We start from the raw sequence: 13,644 nt of genomic DNA on the forward strand, positions 1-13,644 counted from the left end.
AAGGTACATTCAAAGTCACAAAACGTGCTCAACTAGGCCTGAAAGTGCATTTAAAGCAATAAAAACTCAAAATGAGTGTCACGCCTAAACCAAAGGACTTATGCACACATTTCAACATGTATTTAGTTCAGGTTTACCTCCTGAAGCCTAAATCTACGGAGCCCCTAAGGGGACATGGAAGGAAAAAAAAAACTTTGCGAGATCTCGCAAAGTAATGCGAGATCTCGCAAAGTAATGCGAGATCTCGCAATGAAAGATTGCGAGATCTCGCAAAGTAATGCGAGATCTCGCAAAGAAGGATTGCGAGATCTCGCATTACTTTGCGAGATCTCGCAAAGAAGGATTGCGAGATCTCGCAATACTTTATTTATTTATTTTTAATGGTCGTTGACTTGCTTCCGGGTCATCGTACGTGCTTCCGGGTCATCGTACGTGTAAACGCAGACAACAGTTATGGAGTGTGTTCTTTTCCTGCGCGTTGATCTACTTCCGGGTCAGCTTGGCGAATGTTGACTGTCGTGCGCGGCTAATTTGAGCGACTACACACGACATCGGAGGGGGAGAGAATAATGGAGGAGGACTTGGAAAACTTCTTGCGATCAAGAAATGTCGCTCAGGTGGACATTACGCGCATGAAAAGCGACAAGGTGGGCATACACCCATACACTAACATAATAAGCGTAGCAATAGCAAAATGGACACTGGCTCCGACACGCTCACTTTCTCTACTGTTAATTTTCTGTTTTGTAAATACACTACTGTAGTGCAAACCGTTTGATTCTTTTGAGAAGTAAGAAAAGCATTACATAAATTCTATTATTATTATTAATCCTAGTAGTAGTCATCGTAGTAGTAATTTGTCATGCAGGCCTCCAAATACAGTGAGAAACTAACTTGGCGGGGAAAGTGAAGCTAGCATTTCAGGGAAAGTGAAGCTAGCATTTCTATATACTCTACCTGTACTGTTGATGTTCTTAGTTCTTACAATAATGACTTTATGTAACACAATTCTAAAAAGACATCACAGTTAGTAAATGTGCTGCTGCTTCCTGATGTATTATTATTATTATATTATGTAATATTGAATACAAATAATGATGACTGCTCTGTACCATCACTCATGTTACATTTGTTAAGTTATTATTAATCAAGTCAAAATTTCAAGTATTCATTCTCACAATTTATCTTTGCAGGTTGACATGGAGGTAATTTCTCTGATGACTGAAGAGCAAATGGGCAAATATATCACTTCCTATGGTGATCGAATAGCTGTCCTTTGCTTTTGTCAACAAAAAATGTCCAGGGGTGATAATGAAATGCTCCTCCAAAGATTGAGAGACAAAATAAGATCGAGGAAAAAAGGTGTACTGGGTGGATCTCCAAGTGTGCTCCAAAACCTTGATGAGAGAATGGCAAGATTTAAAAATTTTTTTGGCTCTTGGCACTTTTGAGATGTAAAACATCTGGCATAGTTAACCACGTGAAGGGCAGTCTGCAATTGTTTTCCATTTGTGTATTGTGCATTATTAAAATGCAATCGATTCTGTGTTAGTTCTCCATTCCTTCCATTTTCTGCACCACTTATTCTCATGATGGTTTCAGGCAAGATGGGAGTTTTCAGTTTTACCCAAAGGTCTGAAGTTGTACATTCCATTTAAAATGTTGAGATTAATGTTTGTAAGATTTTGTCAATGTGAATAAAATTTGTTCCAAATCATTCTTAACAGTTTTTTTAAACACAAGAAACCACCTGCTGACGAAAGTGAGGAGTGACAATTACGCAGTCATCATTTACATGCAGGTGAAAATTCAATTGGGATGATGTACAATTGTGTAGGAATACTCCCCAGCATCCACGTTGGTTAAGTATTTGTGAATAAAGTCAGGAACCAAGAAAGAATGTTTATTTACACCAATAATGCTTTGACAGACAAACATTTTATATTGTAGATCAAATATGTTGTCCTTGTACTGTACAGGTAGAAAAACAGCAGATAAACAATGCTTTTAATTATGATGGGTATATATTATTTGTCATCAAAAGTGTTTCAATTATCCTTTGAAGGTGAAGTGATAAAAGAAATGACAATGGTCAAATTCAGGCTTCAATAAATGTTACTTCTCACACCAGTTGAAGAGCCGTAATATAGTTTGGTCCAAACACCAAGCAATACATAGATTGCTGTAATTTATAAAGTGTATGCAGAAAATTGGTGAAGATTGCACGGCTGTCTGTCCTATGTGTTGTGTTATTTTGACTTCAAAATGGCGCAGTGAGAGTGGCTGCCTTTCCAGCAGCCGTGAGAGTGGCCGCCTTTCCAGCAGCTCCTATATTTTGTATATTTTATATTCTTCCTTTCATAAATTTGCTGCTGTGAATTAGGAATTTCTCCATTGCGAGTCTAATAAAGGTTTTCTTATCTTAAAGAGTAGCGGTGAGGGCCTCTCTGAGGTGTAAATACAAGTTCACAGCCTGAAATGGATCTTTTGGTGGCATTAGATCGGACTGGGCCATTAAAAAAGCACACAATGCAAATACATCTGGATCACAAGGCATGGTCAAACGAAACACACACTGGCTTTTGCACAGTTGAACTTGTTCATTGTCAACCGGGGAGAGGAAGTCCGTTGTACCATAAAGTTCAGGTAACGTATACATCACGTTGGGCCGACCACTGGGGACATTCATGTTCTTTGAGGGCCTGATGAGATGGCTGTTCCAAACTAAGGCCGTGTCATCCAACTCATCCTGTTGAAAATAATATAAAGCCAGATTAAATAAGAGTTGCACAGTCATATCGGCTTTTATGAGCAAGAACTTTTAGCGTGAAGCTGCTTTTTTGTCTCACTCCTCCCCTCTCATGTGTACCACATCTCCCCAACTTTTCCTTCACCTTCACCACACACCATTATCCTCTTGGGTGTTCCTGTCCACTTTCCCATCAACTCACTCTCACATACAAAAATACACATTTAATTAACGAGTCTATCAGAATGTATGAACTCACCTGAATAAGTCCCATGCAACAAAATTGTAGGATGTTTTTGTCCAGAAATCCACCATCAAAGAAGCCATTGTCTCTGAGGTCTGTGAAGAGGGATAACCAGAACTCCACGCACTGGCTGCGAAGAAACCGCCACCAATATTCAATTCTTTGATTGGCGGTGCTGGCTCCATCCAAGTAACTGTCAAGAGTGCTGCCTGGCGGTATTGGCACGAGGAAACGCTGAAAGCCTTTGACGTGACCATTTTCAGTCCCAAGATCAGCTCGAACGATTCGAGGACAACCCCCCAAACGGTGCACAACGTCGATGTAGTAACCCCCAATCAACTTCGGGTCACTACTAGTTATGTAGGCATTGAGCCACATTATTTTCCTTGAAAAACCATCAATAGCCCCATTGATACAAATTCCAAATGGTTTCAGTTTGTCATAGGAGTCCATGTGCCATATAAAATTGGGCCCTTTGGAGAAGTAGTTTCGCCGTCTCAAACGTCTTGCTTGCCTTAACGACACTCCTCTCGGATCCAACTCTTTCAGGACCAGACGAACGTCCTCTTTCCTGACAAGAAGTCCATATTCTCTGCACTTACTGTACATCCACCTGTAACCGTGTAGTTGTCCGGAATGCTGCAATTGGTTGCGAATGAAGTCAACCAGGACTGCCAAGTCATTGAACGTTTTCCGACGAAATAGTCCTCTTTGGTTCAGCACTCGCTTCAAATGTCTTTCACTTATTTGGAAACCGTACTTAACATCAAGAACAGATTTAATGTCTTTGTATTTCAAGCCGATTTCAAAGTAAAATTCTATTAAACTCACGAACGGTTGAACACGCTCCATAACTGTTGTCTGCGTTTACACGTACGATGACCCGGAAGCACGTACGATGACCCGGAAGCAAGTCAACGACCATTAAAAATAAATAAATAAAGTATTGCGAGATCTCGCAATCCTTCTTTGCGAGATCTCGCAAAGTAATGCGAGATCTCGCAATCCTTCTTTGCGAGATCTCGCATTACTTTGCGAGATCTCGCAATCTTTCATTGCGAGATCTCGCATTACTTTGCGAGATCTCGCATTACTTTGCGAGATCTCGCAAAGTTTTTTTTTTCCTTCCATGTCCCCTTAGGGGCTCCGTATAAATCACCATTAATTTGACTACACAACTTAATCCTATGAAGATACATTCAAAGTAAAAAAACGGGCTCAACTCGGACTGAAAGTGCATTTAAAGCAATAAAAACTGAAAATGAGTGTCACGCCTAAACCAAAGGACTTATGCACACATTTCAACATGTATTTAGTTCAGGTTGACGTCCTGAAGCCTAAATGAGCATTAATTTGACTACACAACTTATTCCTATGAAGATACATTCAAAGTAAAAAAACGTGCTCTACTCGGCCTGAAAATGCATTTAAAGCAATAAAAACTCAAAATGAGTGTCACGCCTAAACCAAAGGCCTTATGCACACATTTCAACATGTATTTAGTTCAGGTTGACATTCTGAAGCCTAAATGAGCATTATTTTGTCTATACAACTCATTCCTATGAAGGTACATTCAAAGTCACAAAACGTGCTCAACTAGGCCTGAAAGTGCATTTAAAGCAATAAAATCTCAAAATGAGTTTCACGCCTAAATCAAAGGACTTATGCACACATTTCAACATGTATTTAGTTTAGGTTGACCTCCTGAAGCCTAAATGAGCATTAATTTGATCACACAACTCATTCCCATGAAGATACATTCAAAGTCAGTAAGTGCCCTGCTCTGTCTGAAAATGCATTTGAATCAATAAAAACTAAAATTGAGTGTCATGCCTAAACCAAAGGACGTCTGCACACATTTCAACGTCTAAAGTGTTGTTTCCGATGCCTGCTAGTGTATGTGTGCGTGCGTGTGTGAGAGTGTGTAAGTGTGTGCGTGTGTTTGTGTGTGTTTGTGTGGGTGCGTGCGTGTGTGTGTGTGCGTGTGTGTGTGTTGTGCGCACCCCCCCCCCCCAAAAAAAAGTACTGTATTCGGATAAAAATGACGAATTACTCAGAGGTTTTAACTTTTGCTTGCACTTGATTTGTTCTGACACCGACGACGTCCACCAATGACAGCCCGAGTGGATCTAGCCCACGTGGTGTGAGAGCAGGGGGAGGTGAAAAGATGCAAAGCCTAGGTGATTGGCTGTGTATCTTTCAGTCTTCCACGTGGGTTAGTCTTTGATCTTCAATCAGTGTCCAAATGTTGTTTACATGCGTAGCGTGTGCGGATGTGTGTGCCTCTCATGAGTTTGTGTGTGTGTTTGCGCGCGCGTGATCGTGTGCCCATACATGTGTGAGTGTTTCTTTGATCTAAATCATCGTTGGTGTGTTGTTTACGATACGTGCTCGTCTGTGCGTACGTTTGTGTGAGTGTGTGTGCGTGCGTTTGTGTGTGTGCTTGCTGCGTGCTGGGGCGCTCGGAAGCGTGTGTGTCACAGAGAAAGAGAGGGAGCGGGATCGCTGGCCTGTATGTACTCTATGTGAAACACACAGGACATTTGTAATTTCGTCCCTTTCACATTTTTTGGCTTTTTTAAAAATAAAACTTATTTTCATCAATGGTTCATAATGAGTGTCACGCCTAGACCAAATGACTTATGCACACATTTCAACATTTATTTAGTTCAGGTTGACCTCCTGAAGCCTAAATGAGCATTAATTTGACTACACAACTCATTCCTATGAAGGTACATTCAAAGTCACAAAACGTGCTCAACTAGGCCTGAAAGTGCATTTAAAGCAATAAAAACTCAAAATGAGTGTCACGCCTAAACCAAAGGACTTATGCACACATTTCAACATGTATTTAGTTCAGGTTGACATTCTGAAGCCTAAATGAGCATTAATTTGACTACACAACTTATTCCTATGAAGATACATGCAAAGTAAAAAAACGGCTCAACTCGGACTGAAAGTGCATTTAAAGCAATAAAAACTGAAAATGAGTGTCACGCCTAAACCAAAGGACTTATGCACACATTTCAACATGTATTTAGTTCAGGTTGACCTCCTGAAGCCTAAATGAGCATTAATTTGACTACACAACTCATTCCTATGAAGGTACATTCAAAGTCACAAAACGTGCTCAACTAGGCCTGAAAGTGCATTTAAAGCAATAAAAACTCAAAATGAGTGTCACGCCTAAACCAAAGGACTTATGCACACATTTCAACATGTATTTAGTTCAGGTTGACCTCCTGAAGCCTAAATCACCATTAATTTGACGACACAACTTAATCCTATGAAGATACATTCAAAGTAAAAAAACGGGCTCAACTCGGACTGAAAGTGCATTTAAAGCAATAAAAACTGAAAATGAGTGTCACGCCTAAACCAAAGGACTTATGCACACATTTCAACATGTATTTAGTTCAGGTTGACGTCCTGAAGCCTAAATGAGCATTAATTTGACTACACAACTTATTCCTATGAAGATACATTCAAAGTAAAAAAACGTGCTCTACTCGGCCTGAAAATGCATTTAAAGCAATAAAAACTCAAAATGAGTGTCACGCCTAAACCAAAGGCCTTATGCACACATTTCAACATGTATTTAGTTCAGGTTGACATTCTGAAGCCTAAATGAGCATTATTTTGTCTATACAACTCATTCCTATGAAGGTACATTCAAAGTCACAAAACGTGCTCAACTAGGCCTGAAAGTGCATTTAAAGCAATAAAATCTCAAAATGAGTTTCACGCCTAAATCAAAGGACTTATGCACACATTTCAACATGTATTTAGTTTAGGTTGACCTCCTGAAGCCTAAATGAGCATTAATTTGATCACACAACTCATTCCCATGAAGATACATTCAAAGTCAGTAAGTGCCCTGCTCTGTCTGAAAATGCATTTGAATCAATAAAAACTAAAATTGAGTGTCATGCCTAAACCAAAGGACGTCTGCACACATTTCAACGTCTAAAGTGTTGTTTCCGATGCCTGCTAGTGTATGTGTGCGTGCGTGTGTGAGAGTGTGTAAGTGTGTGCGTGTGTTTGTGTGTGTTTGTGTGGGTGCGTGCGTGTGTGTGTGTGCGTGTGTGTGCGTTGTGCGCACCCCCCCCCCCAAAAAAAAGTACTGTATTCGGATAAAAATGACGAATTACTCAGAGGTTTTAACTTTTGCTTGCACTTGATTTGTTCTGACACCGACGACGTCCACCAATGACAGCCCGAGTGGATCTAGCCCACGTGGTGTGAGAGCAGGGGGAGGTGAAAAGATGCAAAGCCTAGGTGATTGGCTGTGTATCTTTCAGTCTTCCACGTGGGTTAGTCTTTGATCTTCAATCAGTGTCCAAATGTTGTTTACATGCGTAGCGTGTGCGGATGTGTGTGCCTCTCATGAGTTTGTGTGTGTGTTTGCGCGCGCGTGATCGTGTGCCCATACATGTGTGAGTGTTTCTTTGATCTAAATCATCGTTGGTGTGTTGTTTACGATACGTGCTCGTCTGTGCGTACGTTTGTGTGAGTGTGTGTGCGTGCGTTTGTGTGTGTGCTTGCTGCGTGCTGGGGCGCTCGGAAGCGTGTGTGTCACAGAGAAAGAGAGGGAGCGGGATCGCTGGCCTGTATGTACTCTATGTGAAACACACAGGACATTTGTAATTTCGTCCCTTTCACATTTTTTGGCTTTTTTAAAAATAAAACTTATTTTCATCAATGGTTCATAATGAGTGTCACGCCTAGACCAAATGACTTATGCACACATTTCAACATTTATTTAGTTCAGGTTGACCTCCTGAAGCCTAAATGAGCATTAATTTGATTACACAACTCATTCCTATGAAGGTACATTCAAAGTCACAAAACGTGCTCAACTAGGCCTGAAAGTGCATTTAAAGCAATAAAAACTCAAAATGAGTGTCACGCCTAAACCAAAGGACTTATGCACACATTTCAACATGTATTTAGTTCAGGTTGACCTCCTGAAGCCTAAATCACCATTAATTTGATCACACAACTCATTCCTATGAAGGTACATTCAAAGTCACAAAACGTGCTCAACTAGGCCTGAAAGTGCATTTAAAGCAATAAAAACTCAAAATGAGTGTCACGCCTAAACCAAAGGACTTATGCACACATTTCAACATGTATTCAGTTCAGGTTGACCTCCTGAAGCCAAAATGAGCATTTATTTGACTACAAAACTCATTCCTATGAAGGTACATTCAAAGTCACAAAACGTGCTCAACTCGGCCTGAAAGTGCATTTAAAGCAATAAAAACTCAAAATGAGTGTCACGCCTAAACCAAAGGACTTATGCACACATTTCAACATGTATTTAGTTCAGGTTGACCTCCTGAAGCCTAAATCACCATTAATTTGACTACACAACTTATTCCTATGAAGATACATTCAAAGTAAAAAAACGGGCTCAACTCGGACTGAAAGTGCATTTAAAGCAATTAAAACATAAAATGAGTGTCACGCCTAAACCAAAGGACTTATGCACACATTTCAACATGTATTTAGTTCAGGTTGAAGTCCTGAAGCCTAAATGAGCATTAATTTGACTACACAACTTTTTCCTATGAAGATACATTCAAAGTAAAAAAACGTGCTCTACTCGGCCTGAAAATGCATTTAAAGCAATAAAAACTCAAAATGAGTGTCACGCCTAAACCAAAGGCCTTATGCACACATTTCAACATGTATTTAGTTCAGGTTGACCTCCTGAAGCCTAAATGAGCATTAATTTGACTACACAACTCATTCCTATTAAGGAACATTCAAAGTAAAAAAACGGGCTCAACTCGGACAGAAAGTGCATTTAAAGCAATAAAAACTGAAAATGAGTGTCACGCCTAAACCAAAGGACTTATGCACACATTTCAACATGTATTTAGTTCAGGTTGACCTCCTGAAGCTTAAATGAGCATTAATTTGACTACACACCTCATTCCTATGAAGATACATTCAAACTCAGAAACGTGCTCAACTAGGCCTGAAAATGCATTTCAAGCAATAAAAACTCAAATTGAGCGTCACGCCTAAACCAAAGGACTTATGCACACATTTCAACATGTATGTAGTTCAGGCTGACCCCCTGAAGCCTAAATGAGCATTAATTTGACCACACAACTCATTCCTATGAAGATACATTCAAACTCAGAAAAGTGCTGTACTCGGCCTGAAAATGCATTTAAAGCAATAAAAACTCAAAATGAGTGTCACGCCTACACCAAAGGACTTATGCACACATTTCAACATGTATTTAGTTCAGGTTGACCTCCTGAAGCCTAAATGAGCATTAATTTGACTACACAACTCATTCCTATGAAGGAACATTCAAAGTAAAAAAACGGGCTCAACTCGGACTGAAAGTACATTTAAAGCAATAAAAACTGAAAATGAGTGTCACGCCTAAACCAAAGGACTTATGCACACATTTCAACATGTATTTAGTTCAGGTTGACCTCCTGAAGCCTAAATCAGCATTAATTTGACTACACAACTCATTCCTATGAAGGTACATTCAAAGTCACAAAACGTGCTCAACTCGGCCTGAAAGTTCATTTAAAGCAATAAAAACTCAAAATGTGTGTCACGCCTAAACCAAAGGACTTATGCACACATTTCAACATGTATTTAGTTCAGGTTGACATTCTGAAGCCTAAATGAGCATTAATTTGACTAAACAACTTATTCCTATGAAGATACATTCAAAGTAAAAAAACGGCCTCAACTCGGACTGAAAGTGCATTTAAAGCAATAAAAACTGAAAATGAGTGTCACGCCTAAACCAAAGGACTTATGCACACATTTCAACATGTATTTAGTTCAGGTTGACCTCCTGAAGCCTAAATGAGCATTAATTTGACTACACAACTCATTCCTATGAAGGTACATTCAAAGTCACAAAACGTGCTCAACTAGGCCTGAAAGTGCATTTAAAGCAATAAAAACTCAAAATGAGTGTCACGCCTAAACCAAAGGACTTATGCACACATTTCAAAATGTATTTAGTTCAGGTTGACCTCCTGAAGCCTAAATCACCATTAATTTGACTACACAACTTATTCCTATGAAGATACATTCAAAGTAAAAAAACGGGCTCAACTCGGACTGAAAGTGCATTTAAAGCAATTAAAACATAAAATGAGTGTCACGCCTAAACCAAAGGACTTATGCACACATTTCAACATGTATTTAGTTCAGGTTGAAGTCCTGAAGCCTAAATGAGCATTAATTTGACTACACAACTTATTCCTATGAAGATACATTCAAAGTAAAAAAACGTGCTCTACTCGGCCTGAAAATGCATTTAAAGCAATAAAAACTCAAAATGAGTGTCACGCCTAAACCAAAGGCCTTATGCACACATTTCAACATGTATTTACAGTAGTTCAGGTTGACCTCCTGAAGCCTAAATGAGCATTAATTTGACTACACACCTCATTCCTATGAAGATACATTCAAACTCAGAAACGTGCTCAACTAGGCCTGAAAATGCATTTAAAGCAATAAAAACTCAAATTGAGCGTCACGCCTAAACCAAAGGACTTATGCACACATTTCAACATGTATGTAGTTCAGGCTGACCCCCTGAAGCCTAAATGAGCATTAATTTGACCACACAACTCATTCCTATGAAGATACATTCAAACTCAGAAAAGTGCTGTACTCGGCCTGAAAATGCATTTAAAGCAATAAAAACTCAAAATGAGTGTCACGCCTACACCAAAGGACTTATGCACACATTTCAACATGTATTTAGTTCAGGTTGACCTCCTGAAGCCTAAATGAGCATTAATTTGACTACACAACTCATTCCTATGAAGGAACATTCAAAGTAAAAAAACGGGCTCAACTCGGACTGAAAGTACATTTAAAGCAATAAAAACTGAAAATGAGTGTCACGCCTAAACCAAAGGACTTATGCACACATTTCAACATGTATTTAGTTCAGGTTGACCTCCTGAAGCCTAAATCAGCATTAATTTGACTACACAACTCATTCCTATGAAGGTACATTCAAAGTCACAAAACGTGCTCAACTCGGCCTGAAAGTTCATTTAAAGCAATAAAAACTCAAAATGAGTGTCACGCCTAAACCAAAGGACCTATGCACACATTTCAACATGTATTTAGTTCAGGTTGACATTCTGAAGCCTAAATGAGCATTAATTTGACTAAACAACTTTTTCCTATGAAGATACATTCAAAGTAAAAAAACGTGCTCTACTCGGCCTGAAAATGCATTTAAAGCAATAAAAACTCAAAATGAGTGTCACGCCTAAACCAAAGGCCTTATGCACACATTTCAACATGTATTTAGTTCAGGTTGACCTCCTGAAGCCTAAATGAGCATTAATTTGACTACACAACTCATTCCTATTAAGGAACATTCAAAGTAAAAAAACGGGCTCAACTCGGACAGAAAGTGCATTTAAAGCAATAAAAACTGAAAATGAGTGTCACGCCTAAACCAAAGGACTTATGCACACATTTCAACATGTATTTAGTTCAGGTTGACCTCCTGAAGCTTAAATGAGCATTAATTTGACTACACACCTCATTCCTATGAAGATACATTCAAACTCAGAAACGTGCTCAACTAGGCCTGAAAATGCATTTCAAGCAATAAAAACTCAAATTGAGCGTCACGCCTAAACCAAAGGACTTATGCACACATTTCAACATGTATGTAGTTCAGGCTGACCCCCTGAAGCCTAAATGAGCATTAATTTGACCACACAACTCATTCCTATGAAGATACATTCAAACTCAGAAAAGTGCTGTACTCGGCCTGAAAATGCATTTAAAGCAATAAAAACTCAAAATGAGTGTCACGCCTACACCAAAGGACTTATGCACACATTTCAACATGTATTTAGTTCAGGTTGACCTCCTGAAGCCTAAATGAGCATTAATTTGACTACACAACTCATTCCTATGAAGGAACATTCAAAGTAAAAAAACGGGCTCAACTCGGACTGAAAGTACATTTAAAGCAATAAAAACTGAAAATGAGTGTCACGCCTAAACCAAAGGACTTATGCACACATTTCAACATGTATTTAGTTCAGGTTGACCTCCTGAAGCCTAAATCAGCATTAATTTGACTACACAACTCATTCCTATGAAGGTACATTCAAAGTCACAAAACGTGCTCAACTCGGCCTGAAAGTTCATTTAAAGCAATAAAAACTCAAAATGTGTGTCACGCCTAAACCAAAGGACTTATGCACACATTTCAACATGTATTTAGTTCAGGTTGACATTCTGAAGCCTAAATGAGCATTAATTTGACTAAACAACTTATTCCTATGAAGATACATTCAAAGTAAAAAAACGGCCTCAACTCGGACTGAAAGTGCATTTAAAGCAATAAAAACTGAAAATGAGTGTCACGCCTAAACCAAAGGACTTATGCACACATTTCAACATGTATTTAGTTCAGGTTGACCTCCTGAAGCCTAAATGAGCATTAATTTGACTACACAACTCATTCCTATGAAGGTACATTCAAAGTCACAAAACGTGCTCAACTAGGCCTGAAAGTGCATTTAAAGCAATAAAAACTCAAAATGAGTGTCACGCCTAAACCAAAGGACTTATGCACACATTTCAAAATGTATTTAGTTCAGGTTGACCTCCTGAAGCCTAAATCACCATTAATTTGACTACACAACTTATTCCTATGAAGATACATTCAAAGTAAAAAAACGGGCTCAACTCGGACTGAAAGTGCATTTAAAGCAATTAAAACATAAAATGAGTGTCACGCCTAAACCAAAGGACTTATGCACACATTTCAACATGTATTTAGTTCAGGTTGAAGTCCTGAAGCCTAAATGAGCATTAATTTGACTACACAACTTATTCCTATGAAGATACATTCAAAGTAAAAAAACGTGCTCTACTCGGCCTGAAAATGCATTTAAAGCAATAAAAACTCAAAATGAGTGTCACGCCTAAACCAAAGGCCTTATGCACACATTTCAACATGTATTTAGTTCAGGTTGACCTCCTGAAGCCTAAATGAGCATTAATTTGACTACACACCTCATTCCTATGAAGATACATTCAAACTCAGAAACGTGCTCAACTAGGCCTGAAAATGCATTTAAAGCAATAAAAACTCAAATTGAGCGTCACGCCTAAACCAAAGGACTTATGCACACATTTCAACATGTATGTAGTTCAGGCTGACCCCCTGAAGCCTAAATGAGCATTAATTTGACCACACAACTCATTCCTATGAAGATACATTCAAACTCAGAAAAGTGCTGTACTCGGCCTGAAAATGCATTTAAAGCAATAAAAACTCAAAATGAGTGTCACGCCTACACCAAAGGACTTATGCACACATTTCAACATGTATTTAGTTCAGGTTGACCTCCTGAAGCCTAAATGAGCATTAATTTGACTACACAACTCATTCCTATGAAGGAACATTCAAAGTAAAAAAACGGGCTCAACTCGGACTGAAAGTACATTTAAAGCAATAAAAACTGAAAATGAGTGTCACGCCTAAACCAAAGGACTTATGCACACATTTCAACATGTATTTAGTTCAGGTTGACCTCCTGAAGCCTAAATCAGCATTAATTTGACTACACAACTCATTCCTATGAAGGTACATTCAAAGTCACAAAACGTGCTC

General features: G+C 39.0%; 1 protein-coding gene and 1 long non-coding RNA gene across 2 annotated transcripts; one reads left to right on the forward strand and one right to left on the reverse strand.

The window, feature by feature from the left end:
* Window positions 1–433: 433 nt before the first annotated feature.
* On the forward strand, window positions 434–1,546 carry LOC127607380 (uncharacterized). Its single transcript, XR_007964069.1, has 2 exons — window positions 434–647; window positions 1,194–1,546. It is a non-coding gene; the product is annotated as an uncharacterized LOC127607380 (long non-coding RNA).
* Window positions 1,547–1,882: 336 nt separating this feature from the next.
* On the reverse strand, window positions 1,883–3,948 carry LOC127607379 (uncharacterized). The gene is made up of 3 exons (XM_052075615.1): window positions 3,009–3,948; window positions 2,431–2,749; window positions 1,883–2,130 (listed from the first exon to the last, which is right to left on the reverse strand). Exons 1-3 carry the CDS (start codon window positions 3,843–3,845, stop codon window positions 2,123–2,125), a joined length of 1,164 nt encoding a protein of 387 aa, XP_051931575.1. The 5' UTR covers window positions 3,846–3,948; the 3' UTR covers window positions 1,883–2,122.
* Window positions 3,949–13,644: the final 9,696 nt, after the last annotated feature.

This window comes from Hippocampus zosterae, chromosome 9 (genome assembly GCF_025434085.1).
Source record: "Hippocampus zosterae strain Florida chromosome 9, ASM2543408v3, whole genome shotgun sequence".
In the NCBI taxonomy this organism is placed as follows: domain Eukaryota; kingdom Metazoa; phylum Chordata; class Actinopteri; order Syngnathiformes; family Syngnathidae; genus Hippocampus; species Hippocampus zosterae.

Excerpts from the sequence above, each read along its gene's own strand:
- LOC127607379 (XM_052075615.1), bottom strand. The coding sequence starts at position 3,845 with ATGGAGCGTGTTCAACCGTTCGTGAGTTTAATAGAATTTTACTTTGAA. Across the intron at positions 2,750-3,008 it reads GTTGCATGGGACTTATTCAG|GATGAGTTGGATGACACGGC; the intron begins GTGAGTTCATAC and ends TATTTTCAACAG.